At 36.3% G+C, this 21660-nt stretch overlaps 1 protein-coding gene across 1 annotated transcript in view; it reads left to right on the top strand.

Moving 5' to 3' along the window:
• Window positions 1-3605: 3605 nt before the first annotated feature.
• haspin (histone H3 associated protein kinase) overlaps window positions 3606-21660 on the top strand; it is a 66650-nt gene continuing 48595 nt past the window's right edge. Inside the window, exons 1-5 of the mRNA XM_028801774.2 lie at window positions 3606-3718; window positions 6053-6280; window positions 7095-7274; window positions 12769-12867; window positions 16841-17008. Coding sequence (XP_028657607.2) covers window positions 6108-6280; window positions 7095-7274; window positions 12769-12867; window positions 16841-17008 — 620 coding nt within the window. The 5' untranslated portion in view covers window positions 3606-3718; window positions 6053-6107. The remainder of the gene's footprint in view (window positions 3719-6052; window positions 6281-7094; window positions 7275-12768; window positions 12868-16840; window positions 17009-21660) is intronic.

Raw genomic sequence — 21660 nt, 5'->3', positions numbered from 1 at the left:
TTTTCCCACGACGGCGGCGGGTGCGTTTGCGTCTCCGAGGGGCATTCAATTCACTGATACAGGTGAACACCGGCTTCCAGGTGAAGAAGTCAGGAGATGAATAAAACAAAGGTGGAGGTTCACAAAAAAATCCAACCAGGAGATGAAAATTGAGAGGAAAGCAAGCCAGAAAATATGTTTAGTAAAGACTCACGATCATAGGACAGTGGCCGTTGGTATAAACTAAAACATAAAAACAAAGTTAAAACATAGACTAGAGAGACAAGCAGACGGCCAGCCACACCAGTCGGCGCCATCTTTAAGAAGCATAATACAATTTAAACTTAATACAATTTGCCACCTTCGTTATGGGTTGGCCTACTTTTGCCCCTGTAAGCAAACATACACATACATACACCAAGATTCTAAACGAATAAGTGCCGTATGAATGATGCATGCTTGTCCCATCACTCCTTGTGTACCTGAGATTCCCCCAACTTGTCCTATTACAAATGACCACCTTAAAGAAATGTAATCCCTAATAGCAAAGCTGCAAGCAAGTGGTACCGCAAATAGTATTATATCATCAGTAGTGTGGAATATGGAAGAATTTGTTAATGAAATGCATTTAAAATTAAGGAGGACGTTTTGGCTTCACTTACATCACATAATATAAATGTATCAGATATAGAATCATCCATTGGAAGTATATTGATAACCCCTTCAGTAGTTTAAATTCAGAAAGGAAACGAACAAGTTAATTTCTGCATGTTAAAAATACATTGTTTGGTTTAATATTACTGTACATAATAATTGGGATAGTTAATTTTTTTGAGAAAAGAATAAGGCATTGATGGTTGTTCATATGTAACAAGTCTTTAGTTAATGTTTCAAATAAGATAAGAGTAATGGTGTGAATAAAAACTGTTATTGTGTAGGCCTTTTTTTTACTCTTTCTGTAGTTCTGTAGTTACTGTGAAAACTATTATTCTATGCACCAGTAAATTAGACAAAGCTAGTGAAAGCATAACTATGTTTTGATACAAGTAAAAAAAAAAACTCCTCACAAAACTGTACAAACCTTGTTATATGATTTATTGGACAATTCCTAGTCCATTGTATTTTGACATTATTGATGGAAATAGCTTGTTTTGTTAAGTACATTGTTATTGTATTTTATCTTATACATATGTAACTATTGTAAATAGGATGGTGGTCATATACTGTAATATTTTATTAAATAAAAGGTGTGAAGTAAAAATATGTCTCTAGTGTGGTGAAATGTCTTAAGATTGATACATTTTCTTGCTTACATATACAAATACAGCATATCGCTCATCAGTTCCTCTGGAATATGCGAGTTTGGAAATAGATCATTATTTATTCAGATATATAAAACAGTGTCATCTCTATCATCTTTTTTCCTAGTATTACAGATATTTAAGGCAACTATTAAATGTTATTTCTACACTAGAAAGTGAAATATGTAGCACCTAAATGTATTAATGCAACGCTAAGTAGTGTAATTTCTTAACTCGGTAAGGAAATAGATTTACTATAAAAGATTGCTATTTCTACACTACACAGGGTTCAAAAAGTTACATTTTAATGGTGTGGAAAATTATATTATTTCTAAAGTGTAAATTTTACACTTTCCAGTGTGGCGCCAAATGTACACTGGAAAAGTGTAAAATTTTACACCCATTGATTTGCCGTGTTGAAATCACCAAGAAGAATAACTGTCTGGGGAAAGTGAACTTAAGTAGGTTAGTAATTCAGTCAAACCAGATAAAAAAGACGCATTGTATTTCGGGAGACGATAGATAACAATAAGTGAGACAGGACCGGATTTTGTTATTAGCTTAAAAGCCAGACACTCGAAAGACAATGGACCGTCAATAGGGATTCTTTTGATGTTTATGTTCGATCTAGCAATTACTGGGACTTCTCCGCCTTGTCTTGATCTGCGAGGCTCTGTGAAATGAATGTATTCGGGAGTGGCGGGGTCACCTCCATGACAGATGTAAAATCATTTGGTTTTTGCCAAGTTTCTGTTAAGCATAGCAAGTCAAGGTTTAAGTCTGTAATAAATTCTGATAGCCGTCAGAGACAGAAGTCTTACGCCGCCGTCGCCTTGAATAATCTGCACATGGGAGGACTGAAACCCAACCTGCCTGCCGAAAGGAAACAGAAAGTGGTCCCCCGAATCCTGGTTTTCCCGGGTACCCACTCACTGGAAGCCACCGAGGAGGCATGGCATCTCACGTGTTGCGTGAAAGACGCTCTATTGGTTTTCAGGAACCGCCTAGTCCTCAGGAGGGAAAGGATGACAATCCAGGACTGACGCAGATACATCCGCAGCCTCCACAGAGACTATTCTATCCTGGACTCCTTGAAGAACTGAGGATATGCAAAGCCACCTCTCCCTCCAAGAGGTTTTTTAATGTAACCTTTGTTTTACTGCAGCCCTTGGCAAAGCCCCCTCCTTGAGGACAGGCCTTTAAAGACGGGGACCAAGTCGAGACTGCAATAACTTGTAAAAAGTAATAGAATGTGGAACACTGTATTGAATGTAGTGAATAACCAAATGTTATCATGGATTGTAAGATTGTAAAAGGTTGTGTTTTTTTATATATATTACCTATGTATATGTAAATAAGGTGTAGTAGGTAAGGGATAGTGAAAGACTGTATTAGACTATAGCTGAATACAGTTGTTTCTATTTGAATTAGATAGATAGATAGATAGATAGATAGATAGATAGATAGATAGATAGATAGATAGATAGATAGATACTTTATTAATCCCAATGGGAAATTCACAATTAGTAGTTATAGATTGTAAGACTACTTTACCCAAATATATATGTAAATAAAGTATATTTAAAAAAAAAAGAATAATGATAGCACCAGTGCTTTGCCATTAAGAGGTTTTGAGTTAAACAGTGCAATATTAGCCAGTGTGGGTTCGTAAAGCACAGATCCATGACCAGAGTTTATTTGAACATATTGCAGATTTGGCACACTGACACTCCTATTTCCAAAGCCATGAGTAGGACGGCATATTCCTCAGCAAATGCTGCCGGTGAACTTTCCATTCGCAGCCCGGCTGCGGCGGCGGCGACCTGACCCGCGATGTAAATATTTCGGTCGCCGCACAATACCATTGTCTTTTAGGACAATACAGTCTCTTTGTAACCTGTTCTGTAACAGTTGCTCCCAAACAATTCCCCCAGACTGATGTTTAATAAATTATGTTGACTTCTTTTGTAAGTCGCTTTGGATAAATGCATCTGTTAAGCAAATAAATAAACATTTAAATGTAAATCCGAAATGAGCTGTGCACACAAAAGTAAACAATACTAATGTAACGCAGAGATCTTTCCTAACAAAATAAAATATGAATGCATACAACGTGAAAAAAGTAGTTTTGATCAATAATTTTTAGAAACATTGACAATATCACTTCACTTTTCCATGCTCTCAAAGCAGAAAAGCTAAACAAACGATGACGTTATGCTCAACACCTCCCGTACCGTTTGGTAGCTATCGGCCACAGTAGAAGGCTTCTTTTCTTAATGAACATGTGACTCGATTATAGCCAACCACAGAAGACTCAGCTATGGGCTGACTAATGAGTGAATTTGTCGCTTTCAAACTGGACGCGGGGTGATTATAGACTTAGGAAGTGGTGAAAATGCTCCGATAGAGTGGGTATTTGTTGTCTTTACCCTTATTTGGTAAGTTGAAATCTTATGTGATGTTTTTCGATTGTATGAGAGTTTTAAATAATAAATATCATTGGATATAGTAACATTTTAGACGTGGTGGAAATGTCGTACGTGTTCTGTATCTATTACATCCTGAAACATATTTTAATCCGTCTTATCATCGATTTTAAACTCATCTTCAACTTCTTTGTTCTTCACTGTCTTTTCTATCGTCCCTGTGTTGCTATTCATTGCCCTTAACAGAATCTTTACGTAGTTGAATTTCGAGTGGTACAGAGATTTTCATGTATCAATTGTTATTATTATTATAGTCAATCTGTCCGTTCATTTTCTAAACCCACATATTCGGAGCAGAGTCGAGTGGAAGCTGGAGCCTATCCCAGCAAGCATCGTGCGCATGGCAGGAGTAATACCTAGACAGAGTGCCAATGCGCACACAGTGAACTCGCATACACACAAGCGGGCAGTTTAGCATGAGAGTCCATCTAACATGTCAGTGTTTTGATTGTGGGCGGAAACCCACGGGGATCTCACACGACCAGAACTCCGGGTTTTTTGTTGCGAGGCATTTATGTGAAATGTCAAAATGTTCAGTTTTCTTATTCTTTGGGAACGTTATTGGTTATTTTGATTTGTTACATTCTAAAAAAGGTTTCAGCTTCATTCCAACCATATGCAGTCGAGATATTATCAAGTTCACTGTAGGTAGTGAACCAGTTTCAAGTAGCATAATTTTGTATCCTGGCATTTTCATTTTCTTTCTGTTCGTCATTGGAATTCTTGCACAGCTCACAATCTCCAAAATGATTTTCAATACCCTTTTTAAGTCTGAAGCTAATACTGTATCATTTCCTAGATTAAGTGCTTCAGAAATGTTGTAGTATTTTTGTTTTCCCCACGTATTAGAACAGCCTGGTAGTTTATCTGGTTTGACAATATTGAAATTTATTGCAAGTGCCAGGCAGAGATTTTGGAAGGTCTAGGGCCAATATTGCATTTATTTCCCTTTCCTTACAAATTTAAACAAACTGCGTTAATAAGGAATCCAGAGTGCTTTCTAAAGATGTAGAGTTTCAATGAAAATCTGTATCTAAAACTGGTAAATAAAAAGAAAAATATTGAAATGGGCATTTGGATGGAAGACAACTGGAAATGTGTATTATGGCTAGCATCTGCGGTCCTGTTTTCATTGTTGCAGATGATACTGATATTTGGTGTGTATTTAAGGAAGAAGCTAACTGAAGACCTGTAAAGTGTTTGTTTCTCACTCTGTAGACTCTGATGTACTTACTCTCTTAAGCAGTTGTGCATCTGGTCCTTCCCCCTTCTTTTGTTATCCTGGTTAGATCAAGTTTGTCAATTTCTTCTAAGACACTAATAGCCACCTTTGTATGAAATCTTATGTTTCTTGGCGATCCTATTTTCTCTCCAGCTGTTGCCATCAGGCTGCAGATTTAGGTTTCCAAAGGTAAAGAGCAACAGGTATAAGAAGTCTTTTATTTCAAAAGCTGTAAGCATTTTAAATTCTCTTACTAGCAGGGATGCTGCTAAATATTAAATTCTGTATTATTGTATTACGTACTTTTGAAAGTAATTATTCTTCTTTGTACTGATCTTGAGTGTGTATTTATGCAATAAGATTGGTTTCAAATTATGTCTTTGTTTTGGCTCTCCGTAACAGTGTCTTCTGTTTTTGTACTTTGCTGTTGCAAACAAATTTCCCTCTTGGATGATAACATTTACCTAACCTACTAAACCTGTAGACTGACATGTTTCTTTAGAAAGCAGGTTCACTTTGGCCATTTTTGAACCCAGAACTGAACTTTAAGAATGCTAGTACCTTACAATGCAAGTAAACAGTACAACAGGTTTTAGCAGTGCAAATTCAATTACAAATGTTTCTCTAATAACCAGTTAACTTTTAAAATGAGTAAGGATACATTAAGCGAGTTTACCATTAGGACACTAAAAGAACTACTTCTGAAAAGCAGGCTTTGCAGTCATATGTGAATAAGTTAAAAATCAGTCAGTTTAAGTAGTAATAGCCATTAGCAACACTGGTAATGTCTTGGATGTATTTTTAAATTAATTTAATGGTATTTTTCTAAAAAAAGTTATACATTTTTATGAAAAACATCATAATGGCTGACACGGTACAACACCTTAGTACTATGAAAAACATGGAAATTTATGCGTGTGTCTAAACTTTAGGCTTGTAGTGTATGTCTCTGCACTGCATAGTATCCATGTTTAAAATACAATGTTTTTTCATTTCAGTGTGAAAAAGGAGTATTACTTTGGCATTCACTTGCTAAACTTGTTATATATTATTTTTTTCAACAGTACATCGAAGTTTGCACCTAAGTGAGAGCAACAGCACTTTCTTTCATCTTTGTAAATGAAAATGAGTCCATTCAAGAAGAATGGTATAATGTCATTCAAGACATACGGAAAGCAAAAGCAAAAATCTGAAAAGTGGATTTTGCCAGATAGAAGAGCCATTTTTTCTTCCTCCTCTTCAGATATTTCATATAGTTTTGAAGAAGACAAGTGTCCTGCCCATGTAAAAACGTGAGTTTATTCTTGGCCCTTTAAGAGTCATTTGCTTAATTTGTGTGTTTTGGAAATATTATTAATTATTACATCAATGGACTTTACATTAATTAACTATTGGGTTAAGAGGATAATTGAGCCCATCTTGGATTACCATGACAGGAGAGTAACAAAACTTTAAGATGAGTTAACACTAACACTTTTTAGTGTTGCCTTTAAGCAAAAATTTTTAATTATCAGGAAATGACTATTAATTTCACTTTCATAAAAGGTTTCTGATGGTCAAAAAGTTTACCTTTTGTGTCTGCCCCAAGACACCATGTTCTAAAAATGTGGAACTATGCCTTATTAATTATTATTTTGTAGCAAAAGGCAATTAGTTGTGATGTTTAAGTTGGAATTTATTCATAAATTGTATTAATCAAAATCAATGATGGTGCCTTTTTAACTTCATTCCATTGAAATTGTAACTTCATTTACACTGTTAGAGGGTTTTTCCATTAACATTATACATTTTTGCAGGGCTTTAATTGTTTTATAATATTATTGGCCCTGAATATTTGTAGGAAATGTAATTCACATTAACTAAATATTTTGTGATAGAATTTAAAATATCTTTAAGGTAGTGCACAGCATCTACCATTATACATTGTATTCTCTGACTTATACTGTAACAAAGTTATTTTATATCAAAATAATTACAGCAGAAAGTAAAATCCAGTCAAATGATGAAATTGGAATTATAAAGAGAATATTACAACTTAATTTTACCTTAATTGTTTCTCCTCAAACTATACTAGATATTTTACCAAAACATTTTGCTTTTATTCAGGAGGAAAAAGGCAAGTACTGCCAAAGTCATTAAGCCTAAAGATAATGGCAAGTTACAAGCAGGAGCAATTCTGAGAGTGAAAAACAGGGAAAAAGATTTGGCTGAGGAAGTAATCCTGCACTCCAGTTCTGGAAAAGAGAACAGAACATACTCTTCAGGTTTGACAGTTATTGACAAAAGGTATTTGTTAAATAATAGTTTTCTATGTCATTTCATTCCAGTGAGTTGTGTATTTATTTATGCTAATTTATTGCCATTGGTACATATTTTATGATCCACACTCATTATGAATACTGAATAAAGGATGGGAAATTTATTAACATTATTTCTTGCTTTGTCAGTTCATAGAAGGGTTGCCTTGACTCTTGAATGATCAAAAGTAGCCTTTGAGGGACCTTGATAGCTGTTGGCATGTTTTTCTTAACAAGCATATGCAGTTCATATAAATGTCTTTGAATTTTATAATCCAATTTTATATAAAATTTGTCCTGATTATTATTGATTGTTTTAAAAATTGTAAATTCCATCATTTGGTTTAAAAGTTCAGTAAATGAGTTTAAAAAATGTAGTTCCTTTAAGTAAAATACACATAAATAATAAAAATTGAAAAATTACTAAGATAAATGTATTTGGTAAAATATTTGAAGGCTGATACCAAAAAACAGCTAATACAAAAATTTACAATAATGCAGGAAATGACCCATAATTTATAAAATGATATTAAATGTGAAATATGTTTGAAAATGTGAATCAGTTTGAAAAGAAAAAATATTTAGACATGAGCATCAGGAGGCTTTGCGCCCTTCAAACCAAGTTACCCTAACTATTCTATAACATTTCAGTAATTATTTTCCGCTCTGATGCTGATCTTTCTGATCGTAAAATATGATAGCAATTGACAAGAAGAATTCATAATTAATTGAAGAATTACAGTATTTGAGGGTTTCTCTAGAGTGCCTCTTTCTCTTGCACGATTTAGTTCAACAACTAATCGGCACATTGTCATCTCATAACAGGCTTAAGTTTCAGTATTGATGTTTTTCCGTCTTAAAGAAACTGACACACAGACACACATCATAGAGATGTTGATGTTTTCAGTATCAGGGGACTCTAAAACATCAAGATCCGTCGAAAACCAAAGATTGAAATTTTTGACTAATCTAAAGCTTTCGCTCCTCCCTCACAGACGATAGGTTATGGTAGGAGAGGGTGCAAAATAAAAAAGATTAATTTTTTTGTAGCATCCAGCCATTAATTTTTTTAACCTACTTTTGCAGTTTACTGTTAGTTTGAAAGAGCCTATATCAGCAGCATAGTGGGCAAAGCAGGATCACACCCTGGACAGGGCATCAGTTGATCATACGGCACACTGGCATCCATACTTGTTCATCCCGACATATAAAAATCTTTCAGCCCAAAGAAGCCTATAGGCTGAAGTAATTTTAATGTTATTGATTATTCATTTAAGATTTTGAACCAAATGAGTTATACAATTCAGAAAAAGTTTAAAATTTAGTTTTGTATTATGTGCATTTCCACTCATGAGCTATGTACACTATACAATAATTACACATATAGCATGAAAAAACATAAGCAACCAACACAAAATGTAATATTGACATATATGCAAGGAAATATCATACAAAATATATAGTACAATTTTTACAGAGCTCTTTAACTCCAAATACTAAATGTCTTAGGTTAGCAACATTCTGGAAAGGTCATTCCATAGGGAAATAATGGCAGTTTCATTTGCATAGAAGAGCTCTGAAAATAGTTCCATCAAGTGTTACTGTGGTCACTGAGAAGAGAGAGTAAATGGAAAAGATTCATCAACACTGAAACAAAAAAAATATTAGAATAATTAATTAAAAAGCAATGTGAAAATTTTGAGCTTGATTTTAGCAGCTAGATAGATCATTCCAGAGTTGAGATGTCTGCATTTTCAGATTAAAAGGAATACTATATACTAGTGCTGGGCGGTATGACCAAAATTCTATATCACAGAATTTTTCAAAATTATACCGGTTTCATGGTATTTAACGGTATTTTTTTCCCATGCATGAGTGGATGTTAACCACATTTTCCACTGCAATTACTGCAGTAGACTGGCTAAGAATAACCTATTCCACTGTCATGAGAATTGTACATTGTACAAAAAAATATTTTAATGTGCACACAAGTATTAATACAGGCTTGTATGGCCCCATAAAGTGATAGTTTTCAAGGGGTTTGTACTAATGAAGAGAAGGAATCATATTGCATGACAGTTGCAGTCAAAATATTCAACCATTTTATTGAACAAATTTTGCAAACAACTTAAACTAAAATTTTGACAACATATTTTCAACATCCAAAGAGGCATTTAGACTAAGTAAAATATCCAGAGGTGCTTGTCAAAAGTTGTATTGCACTGAACATGTCTTAGAAAAGGAATAAATAGTAAATGTTTTTTGTAAACCAACTACACTTTCTGTTAATGTTAACAATCTGTCTACTGATCTGTTAAAGTGACTTTTTAAACATCATTACCATCATTAAACTACATAATATTTAAACTAATAAATAATAACAATAAAATAAATAATAGTGCAACTTCCAGAAATAATACTATTACTTCAAGCCCAGTTTAATCATACAGTATTCATCAAATAAAAATAAAATAAAACAAGTGCAACTTGGTGATGACATCTTTACCAACTGAACCATCATTAAGGCAAATTGCATTAATATGGACCTTGCTTCAAGCTAAGCTATATACATAAAAAATAAAAAAATAAAAGGCTCCTATCAATTATGGAGAATCCACTGCATCCACTAAATAGTATCATCTCCAGACAGAAGAGCAGCTTCAGCGACAGACTGCTGTCACTGTCCTGCTCCTCAGACAGATTGAGGAGATCGTTCCTCCCCCAAACTATGCGACTCTTTAATTCCACCCGGGGGGGTAAACGTTAACATTTAACATTATACATAGTTATTGTCTGTTTTTTCACCTGCATTATTATCATTCTTTAATATTATTTATTGTATCAGTATGCTGCTGCTGAAGAATGTGAATTTCCCATTGGGATTAATAAAGTATCTATCTATCTCTATCTATCTAGCATTTATAATGCTGTTTGTGGTATAGCCCTACGGCAGCGTATTAGGGCCACGGTGAAGAAAAAAAAACAAAATATATGTTGAGAATAAAGTCGACATGTTTACTTTAATCTCGATGCATATAATGAGAATAAAGTCGACATGTTGACTTTATTCTCAACATTTTCACTTTATTCTCGCCGTTTATGTCGAGATTAAAGTCAACATTTCCACTTTATTCTCATAGTTTGTCACTAAAGTAGAATGCCGTAAACTAAACATCCAAAATCAATATTTAATTTACTAGATATTGTCAAACCCTGTCATAAATTAATGTAGCACATTAAATGCTTTGTGTTACGTGTTCCCCGACCCAGTTGTTGATTGCTATGCGCTTCTTAAACCGACTTCCTCTGCATTAAGAGGAGGTGTAGGCAGCAATCGCCGCACAGAATACATTCACTTCATGATATTCCTGCTGTCTGAAAATTTAGAATGTTAAGATAAATACTTAATACTTACTTAAAGCAGGTATTAGAAATGCACAGTAGTGTGGCGGTAGTGCTGCTCCCTTGCAGTAAGGGGTCCCCAGGTGTACGTTCAGTGTAGAGAACTTTATGGCAGGTGTGACGAGGCTTCAAAAAACTGGTATGTATGAATGTGTATCGCACAGGTTTAACTTAAATATTATGTAAATGTTGGGTTCGTGATCTGGTGGTCGGTGACACGAACACAGAATTCAGTGGATGTTCTTCTGAACGGACTTTCTTTATTGCATGCGTGCTGTCTCTGTCTGACATCTACCAAACCCCCAGTTCCTATCCTTCTTTTTTATTTCTCCACATAACCAATCACCACACGATAAATGTCTTTATGAAATTAAAACTAGTTGCAAACTTGGACCACGGAGTGTTCAGAACTTAAAAAAAATCTTCGTTATACATGTTTAATTATGCCAACCATTCAGGGTTGCGCCCATCCCAGCAAGCATTGCGTGCGAGGCAGGAGCAAATCCTGAACGTGCCGCCAGCACATTGCAGGGTGAATACGAGCAATACATACACTAGCAGGGTCAATATAATGTAACAAAACCCCACATCCTACATGACTTTGAAAGGAAACTGAAGCACGCTGAGTAACCAGAAAAACATGCAAATTCAAGGCAGGGAACACCCGGGACCCCCTATCTACGAGGCAGCAGTGCAACCTTCACACCACCGTGCCCCCACATGATTAATACATGCTTTAATGCATTTCATGATGAAAATGATATCAAGTATTCATCTTAGCATTCTAAATGTTCAGAGAGCAGGAATATCATGAAATTAATGTATTCTGTGTGGTGATCGCTGCCTGCACCTCCTCTTAGAGCAAGAGGAAGTCAGTTTAAGAAGCACATAGCGATTAACATGGCTCCGCGAACACTTAACACAAAGCATTTAATGTGCTACATAACTTATTATGGGGTTTGAGAAAATCTAGTAAATTAAATATTCATTCTAAGATGAAGTTTAGTTTATGATCAACATGTCGACTTTATTCTCGTCATAAGCGTTGAGATTAAAGTAGAAATGTCGAGAATAAAACCTGTCGTCACATTATTACACAGTATCCAGGTACATTGCACAATATTGAAAAAAATAAAATAAAACAAGTACAACTTGGCTGGCAGTATTATCCAGTTGTATTGAAACAGTATTCACACATTTGAACATAATGGTCCACATCCGACCTTTTAAAATCTAAGTATCTCCAGACCACAGACACAGCTCCTTTTTTCGGCAAAAGTTCTTCTGTGTCATCATGTTCAACTTTATTGTCTGCTACAGCTTCAGTTTCAGAATGTTCTCTGTCCATTTTCACTGTTCAATACCTCTACTAACGCATTTACTCTGTTGTATGCGTGTTTAGCGGTGCAGGAATTAAAAAGGTCCCTCCTTAAAACAGTTTTCCGCTGTACCACGTTCCGAACTTTGTTTAGGCTATTCAAACCGGTGTTGCGGTATACGAAAAATCCATATCATAACAAAAATAAAAAATGGTTTTTGGTATGAACCGGTATACCGCCCATCACTACTATATACACAATGGGGTTAGTACAGTATATTATACTATAGCTTTATGATCACAGTTTTACTAGATAAAATATAGTGAAATGGATAAAATACATACCCATTCATACTTTATTTTTGGTGAGGTGTTATACTAGAAAAGACAAAGTTGCATTAGTTGATTGTGCACAAAATTTGTGTTATCTTGACTTTTTAACATGATCCTCAATGTTAGAAAATATTATTTATTGTCTGTCATATGATTTTAACATTGGTATCACTCATCTGAGATAAATATCATTCATATAAAATTAATGGTTTTCTTAATGGATTTGTTTCCTCCAGAGAATTTGTTTTTATCAGCATGAAGAAGTCTCTGACTAATTCATTAAGTAATGCACTAGGAAATGTGACAATAGGAAGACTTTTCTGTTTCTTTACCTTTTAAAATATCAGTGTGTTTTAAATATTTTCCCCTTAATTTGTCTTTTAAGATACTGTACTGTTTAACGTGTCCTAAATGTTTATTCTGATTGTAGTGTCGGAAAGAATGACAACAGTCCATCAAAACAAGATTTTCCAGTTGGAGTGGCAGAAAAAATTGTAAACTTTTCTAAAAGGCCTTTGAGGTCTTGCAGGTGGGCCTTTTTTATTAACATGTTATATAATAACCACAACAGAAAAATATTACTTGTTTAGGTCTGTGGTACTGTGTCTCTTCGGAGAATCCTTGGGTTGTTGCTGGTTTGACTTTGTGATGAATGAGCAGTTGCTCATGGAGTCCCAAATGAGGCACATTACCTGCATTGTGAGGGAGCATCAGTTACGGCACTATGGCCATGTGGCTCGATTCCCCAAGGGTGATCTAGCTCGCAGGATCCTCATTATTGAGGACCCGAGTGGCTGGACCAGGCCAAGGAGACACCCACATAGCACCTGGCTGCGGCAGATAGAGGGTCATTTCCAGAGGGTGGGACTGGACCCTGTGCCTGCCCGGGGGTTTGGGGGGGGGGGGTAAGGGGGGGTGCCAACCAGGATCCTGAGCTGTTTCTGCTTGTGGTGGGTGCGGCAATGAACTGTACCAGTGCATGCTCCCCAAACTGACCTGAACTAGATCTGTAATATTACAATTTTTTTCTGGAATTTGACTTACATTGTACTTAAATGTAGGGGTGTGTGATATTGGCAAAAAATGATATCTTTATATTTTCTGGGACTTTGACGATAATGATAATTAAAGGATATCTTGCATCTTTTAAATATGTGTTTCTAAAAGTCTTATTGATCTAGCTAGGTCTTCTTAGTAGGATATTAATTATAGCTTACTAATGAGATTAATGGAAACAACAGTTAAGGAAAATGGGTCTTATTTACTTAAAACTGTAAGCTAACACAACACATTAAAATCACCTGTCAAAGTATTACTGAGATTAAACAGTGCAAGTATGAGAACACCATTTCAAAGTGGCCTGCAGGATTTATACATTGACCAACAAACTATTGTTATATGAGCATTTTAAACAGACACTTGCCCTTGATGTAAACAAGATATGAATCCAAAGGGGAAAAATACTAATCATACCGTAAAATCTTATAATGCACACTCGTGTATAATACTGATGTTGATTTAAACCAAAATTTTTAGGTTAAGAAAGAAATTCATATATAATGTGCACCTTTAACTTTTCAAGATTTTAGGGTGGATGTCGAGTTTTGTTGATATGAGAGTTGAGGGCAGTAATCAATTTTAAGCATTGAAAAAACTCACCGTTACGGTAAAGGTCTTTGCTTGGAGGAATGTTAGACTTGTTAATTTGTGATTGATGTCTAATCCCTGCTTGTGCGTGAGTAGCAAAGAGCAAAAAATGGCATCAATCTCTAGCGAGAGAGTAAGTGAATGTGCAAAGCAAAATACTCCTATGGACGCCATTTTTCGTATATTTTATTATTTTAAATTGGACTCTGACTTGTCGGACTCCAGTTTTGTGCAAGTGATCTGGATATCGAGATTTAAAACAAAAGAGAAGTACCGGCATCAGCTGATTGTGGAGCTGAACACATTTGTGTAGCTCATGTGCCTATGGCAACATTCACCTGGAAGGACTGCCACTTACAATGACAAGAGGTACAAACCAGAGTGCATTGCACTGTGACCTTTGTCTCTGCCGCTGTAGCCGGAGATGGCAAACACACAGTGAGAGTGGCTACAGAACCAGCAACAGACCTTTTATGTTCATTTATTTGTGAAACCATTGCTTTGTGAGCTTTTCAGAAAAGGGCCAGCAGCTGCTTGCCGCTTACTCCCACCGGTGTCGCTCTCTGTGCTGCTGCAGCCAGAGACGGCTAACATGCAGCAACAGCACACTGTATGTAGCAACACATGTTTTATGTTAATTTATGTGAGGAACTATTGCTTTGTGTGCTTTTCAGAAAACAGCCCGGTTGCCGTGCGCTTTAAACAGCCCCTGACCCCGGCCCATACGTCAAACAGATTTTTTTGTTTTTGCCTGATATTTACAGGACTCTGTACTTCTGGTGTGTTGACTGTGCACGCCTATGCGCTCAGTTTATGCACGCACACTAGTCTATCCTGTTAGGTTATATGAGACAGTGAATGCATGGACACTCAAGGTGTGTTTTTGTTTGTTTTTTTGTAAAGTGAGTTACATTCTCGATAATTTCATGTTACACATCGTTAAAACAACAATTAAGATATTATCGTAAATGGTACATATCTCACAGTCTTACTTAAATGTCTTTTTCCAATGACCTAATCATCAACACATTGTAAGCTGATGATGCTTTTATACTTGTGCTTACTTGGCTGATGCCCTTATCCAAGGTGACTTACAACATTTGAGATAAAACTGGTTGTTTCTTTTTGGTTTTTCAAATTAGGACACAGGCAGGTAAAGTGATTTGGCCATGGTCACACAGTGTCAGTAGTGGGATTTGAACCCAAAACCTCAGGGTTTGAATTCTAAATCCTGAACCACTGTGCCAAATTGCCTAAAAAACACTTTCAAATTACAGTATTTGTTTTATTAAAACAAAAAGGAATAGTCTAAAGCTGCATTTTTATTAAAACAGTTTTTCTGTGGGTTACATGGACTACATGAGAGATACAGTGTTCCAAAGTATGATTTTTTCACAAATGTTTCTTTTTGTTGACTTTATTTTGGAGAGATTTTAACTGCCTTTTTCTTTTTTTCCCATGAGTGAAATTATATAGGCACCCCATGCTTTCTGTTCATGAAATACTATGTTACTTTGTCTTTTCAGCATATTAGGAGTCCTATTTCTGTGGCTTTCAGTTCTACTTCCACTTCATGACTATACTATGAATAGTTTTGTTGTCTGAATAAGTGCTTGAAAGTACTGTGAACATTTTGTGTGCATGTTTCACTTAATCAAAACCGAGACAAAGGCTTTAATTGGTTTATTAAAGACAGTAAATTCGGTTGTCCGTATGGTCTTCAGAATTACCCATTTATTAATACAAAATACTAGCTTCTATAATTGCTTGTTAAATTTCTGTCTTAAGTTTCTTTGCTGTAATTTATCTTCACGTTGATTGCTTAAATAGGTGAAACGGTTGTATGGTTACGATGAATTTACTGCAAGTGTGCAGAAAATGGTCAAAATGGAGTATGTTAAGAAAAAGGAGGAAAGGGTCACTTTGAGTGTTTGCTGTGCAAACTTTAAAAGACTGTAGTTCCTAAGCATATTGTAGTCAGAAGGCGCAGAGTCATTGAGAAACTGTAACTGATGAGTTATGCACCAGCTGTAGTCTGTTCAGTGCGTCTTCAATGGATACTATAGGGATGCAGATTGGAATACTGTTTGTAAATGAGGAATACCAGTATAGGTTGAAGTGAGTTTTAAACAGCTTGTAATTCTATTCAAATTTAAAAGTTTTTAAAACTTCATATTTAGTCCTAGTCAGGAGAACACATGAATATTCATATTCTTACTTTAGTTTTATGTTGTTGTTCTACACATGTCTGCCGCCTTTTTGCCCATAAGTTAATAATGTCAGAATACATTTCAGCTGTTTATAGATTTTTTTTTTTAACAGACCATAGATAGATTACATGACATGCTCAGGGTCATACAGTGAGGCAGAAGTAGTAACTGGTCCTTATGGTTTAAAGCTCGTTGCTCTAGCCACTAGACCACATATACTATATGGTGATGCTGAATAAATCTGCTAACTTGAAATCAGTACACAGAAGTTTTATTTAAAATTTAAGATGCATATTATTGTTTTTATTAGTATAGTATTTATTCAGCGACTTGGGAGCATATCATAAACTAGCAGGTTCAGAATGAAGATTATTAAAGAAAATCATAAGGACATTGTAGTCAGCAATGTAAAGGGAGAAAGTTAAAAATTAAGATATTTTAATAAACATTAATAAAACCAAAAGTACTATATCTGCCCCTTGGATAAATGATTGCTCCACTCTCTATCTTTTGTACACAATATTTATTATTTGTCTCTTACTATTCAAGTAAGCATCATAATATTATTTTGTACACATTTTTTTACATTAATTTATTTTTTTAACTGTTTTTTTAATTGTTTCCAAATAATATTTTTCTTCTTAGGGTTAAAGATGCAAGACTACCAAGGAGTGCAAAGCAAAAAGCATTAGATCATATTAAAATGTCATCTGGATTTGATGACGTGAAAACTGATGAAGAAGAGGATCTTTTATATAAACAGAAAACATTTCCTAGAAGCAAAGAAATCAAAGATGTGGAAAAGGTTATCCAGTGAGTATTTTCTGAAATTTCCATTTTTAACATTCTTAATATTGTACACGCCATTTAGAACTAATACAGTATTTTATGTATTATGCAAAAAACAGTTATATATAAAAATTAAAAAGCATCGCACATAATTGTGCGTGTGTCTGTGTAGTGGGGGGTGCTTAAGAACACACACACAGACTGAATTTGATGGGAAAAAATCAATAATTAAAATAACACGGAATAAGAGGAGAAAATGATTTATATTTCAGGAAGGTCACTAACTCTGCTGTTTAAGTAGCAGGAATATCTGTGTCTCCGAAGGATGTATACAGTATAGTAGTATGAGGTAATTTCTTTTAAATTACTGCTGTTTAAGCATGGAGATACTTGGTTCAATGTATTTTTATAAAGTACATTTTGCACTTAATAACTATATACTTGAATAGTTCTAAAATCAACCGTATTTTTATGCCAGATCAGTTCACATGTTATTTCTTTTCTTTTCAATGGAAGAAAGGTTTTTAATGTGCCATTCAGGAAATCGGTCTGTAATTTCAATTTTATTTAAATATCCCCACTTTATTAATGAAAAATCCAGACATGCCATTCTAATTAGTTTTCTCTCATTTAGAGTCTCCTTCTAATGATACATTGTAGTTTAAAATTGACAGTGCATGAAGGTGAATAATCCAAATTGTGAATTAAGCTTGATGGTGGTGAAATGAAATGGACAATTATGCCATCCATAAGTGAAGAACTATTTTCACCACCCAGTAAACTTGCTAAAAAAAAAAAAAACACCAGCTTCACTTCATGACATTTCATGTAGGTTTTGGTTGATGATCTTCTCTAACAATGATTACCACTCTCAGCTATACGGTCTCATAGGGTGATCGAGTACTGTTAAGTTTTTATTTATAACATCTTTAAGCTGTATAAACATTTTTATAGATACACACTTGTTCAACGATTACAGCTTCTTGGGGAAAATGTTTGATTTTTTTTAAACCATTTAGATGTTTAAGTATTTCATTTTTTATCCTTTATTTATGCAGGCTATAGAACAGTTTTTCCAAACATTAATTTCCCTTCAATTCCTTAACTCATAAAATGAGTTGCTTTGCTACTTATTCTGAATGTTAAACTGCTCTAATACTTCCACTCTATGACTCTTCTGTGCTTTTTATTGCTTCTTGATTATGTAAAACATTCTATTGATAATAGCCATATTAACGTGTTTATTGACTTCTGTTTGTTGACAGTGTATTACTACTGTACATTGTGTATTCCTGGATCATACACATTATTTTGCATCACACTTGCTTGTATCCGACCTCATTCACCAGTTATCCTCTCACTTGCTGCAATTAACATCAGCAGAAAATAAGCAATATTTTCTTTAACACAGGTTATTTACATTAACATTGCTTGTCACAAACTTGTCTCGTGTATCTGTGTAAAGAAATTTTTTTTTGATTTAATGCAAATTTACTGTAACAAGCGTCCATCAGTGGCCTCCATGTTCTTGTTGAAGTTGACAGTAAGATAACAGTTTATTCCCACTGTTACATTCATAAGTTTACTTTTATTATTAAGTGGATTTAAAAATGGATAGATCTGAATAGATTTGTAGGATTATTTCTTTATTCTATCTGTTCAGATTTAGTTCTAAACATTCTACCTAGTATAATACTTAAATTTGATTTTTTTATTATGATTTATCCATTTTTACTATAAAGTGCTTGTTTCCCACCTGATCAGTACATTGTTAGCCTGTGGCTCTTTTCCATTTGCCCTTAAAACTGCTACAGTTTCCCCATCCTTAAAAAATTGTTATGATTCATCCATCCTTAATAATCACAAGGCTGTCCTCTCCTTAGGAAAGTGTTAATCTTCTTATACAGACATGTTTATGAGACCACTCTTCTGATAGTTGATAATGACCCCCTACTATCTGCAAATACTAATGATCTCCACATTTTTCTTCTTGATCTTAGTGGTGGAATGATCCTGTAAATCATAATCTACTTCTATTACTTTTCAATTCCTATTGTTATCACAGTGTTCTCTTGGTTCATATCAGTTATGAACAACACTTCATTTCACTTGAAACACACACATTTTTAACTGCCTGAATTACTCAAGGTGTGCAACAAGGATTAGTTTTTTTGTTTGTTTTTTATGTTTATTGTAACCTTTGGCTAAATAATGCTTGGTAATAGTTTCAGTCATCACTTTTATGCTGATGACATCCAGATTTATTTTTGCAGTAAGGCTAATACTGATCTGCTACTTCACTGTCTGACAGAATTAATCTCAAACTTAAGTAAGTCCTTAAATTCTATTTTATTCAAGTGAAATTATGGTAAAATGAGAGTTGAGTTAGTTGTACGCAAAATCCATGTGTTCAAGGGTATCAGACTCTAGTAATAAATACTGATGTTGTGTTTGTTAATTGTTAATATGCTGGTTATCCTGTAATATTGATGTATTACTGGAAAAGGAAACCTGGTGGTTGAATGGGGAAGTATAGTAGAGTATACAGAGGAAGAGGGTGGTGAAGACGAAGTGGGATAGTCGGGGAGATGCAGAAAGTAGACGAGTACAAGGAGGTAAGGCGTAAGGTAAAGAGGGAGGTGGCAAAGGCTAAAGAAAAGGCGTATGAGAGGTTGGACACTAAGGTGGGAGAAAAGGACCTGTACTGATTGGTCAGACAGAGAGACTGAGCTGAAAAAAATATGCAGTAGGTTAGGGTGATAAAGGATAAAGATAAAGGATATGTAAGAGGGAAGTGTGACAGTGGCGGTGAAGTCTTTGGTAGGAGTGACGGATGCATTCAACATTGAAGTGGGATTACATCAGGGATTGGCTCTGAGGCCTTTCATATTTGCAGTGGTGATTGACAGGTTAACAGAAGAGATTAGACAGGAGTCCACATGGACTATGATGTTTGCAGATGACATTGTGATCTGTAGCAAGAGTAGGGAGCAGGTTTAGGAGACCCTGGAGAGATGGAGATATGCTTTAGAGAGGAGAGGAATGAAGGTCAGTAGGAACAAGACAGAATACATGTGTGTAAATGAGAGGGAGGTCAGTGAAATGGTGAGGATACAGAGAGTAGAGTTGGCAAAGGTGGATGAGTTGAAATACTTTGGATCAACAGTACAGAGTAACGGGGATTGTGGAGGTGAAACAGAAAGTGTAGGCAGGGTGGAATGGGTGGAGAAGAGTGTCAGTAGTAATTTGTGACAGATGAGCATCAGCAAGAGTGAAGGAGTAGGTCTACAAGACGGTAGTGAGACCAGCTATGTTATATGGGTTGGAGACAGTGGCACTGACTTAAAAACAGGATACAGAGTTGGAGGTGGCAGAGTTAAAGGTGTTAATATTTGCATTGGGTGTTACTAAGATGGAAAGGATTACAAATAAGTAAGTTAGAGAGTCAGCTCAGGTTGGACAGTTTGGAGACAGTCATAGATGAGAGATTGCGTTGCTTTGGACATGTGTAGAAGAGAAATGCTGGGTATATTGGGAAAAGGATGCTAAGGATAGAGCTGCCAGGCAGGAGGAAAAGAGGAAGGCCTAAGAGAATCCATCCATCCATCCATTGTCTCCCGCTTATCCGAGGTTGGGTCGCGGGGGCAGCAGCTTGAGCAGAGATGCCCAGACTTCCCTCTCCCCGGCCACTTCTTCTAGCTCTTCCAGGAGAATCCGAAGGCGTTCCCAGGCCAGTCGAGAGACATAGTCCATCCAACGTGTCCTGGGTCTTCCCCGGGGCCTCCTCCCGGTTAGACGTGCCCGGAACACCTCACCAGGGAGGCGTCCAGGAGGCATCCTGATCGGATGCCCGAGCCACCTCATCTGACTCCTCTCGATGCGGAGGAGCAGCGGCTCTACTCTGAGCCCCTCCCAGATGACTGAGCTTCTCACCCTATCTTTAAGGGAGAGCCCAGACACCCTGCGGAGGAAACTCATTTCAGCCGCTTGTATTAGCGATCTCGTTCATTCGGTCACTACCCATAGCTCATGACCATAGGTGAGGGTAGGAACATAGATCGACTGGTAAATTGAGAGCTTCGCATTGCGGCTCAGCTCCTTTTTCACCACGACAGACCGATGCAGAGCCCGCATTACTGCGGATGCCGCACCGATCCGCCTGTCGATCTCGCGCTCCATTCTTCCCTCACTCGTGAACAAGACCCCGAGATACTTGAACTCCTCCACTTGGGGCAGGATCTCGCTACCAACCCTGAGAGGGCACTCCACCCTTTTCCGGCTGAGGACCATGGTCTCGGATTTGGAGGTGCTGATTCCCATCCCAGCCGCTTCACACTCGGCTGCGAACCGATCCAGAGAGAGCTGAAGATCACGACCTGATGAAGCAAACAGGACAACATCATCTGCAAAAAGCAGTGACCCAATCCTGAGCCCACCAAACCGGACCCCCTCAATGCCCTGGCTGCGCCTAGAAATTCTGTCCATAAAAGTTATGAACAGAATCGGTGACAAAGGGCAGCCCTGGCGGAGTCCAACTCTCACTGGAAACGGGTTCAACTTACTGCCGGCAATGCGGACCAGGCTCTGGCAACGATCATACAGGGACTGAACAGCCCTTATCAAGGGGGCCGGTACCCCATACTCTCGGAGTACCCCCCACAGGATTCCCTGAGGGA

Source organism: Erpetoichthys calabaricus, chromosome 5 (genome assembly GCF_900747795.2).
Source record: "Erpetoichthys calabaricus chromosome 5, fErpCal1.3, whole genome shotgun sequence".
Lineage (NCBI taxonomy): Eukaryota > Metazoa > Chordata > Cladistia > Polypteriformes > Polypteridae > Erpetoichthys > Erpetoichthys calabaricus.
This window is presented reverse-complemented; position numbering and strand designations above follow the sequence as displayed.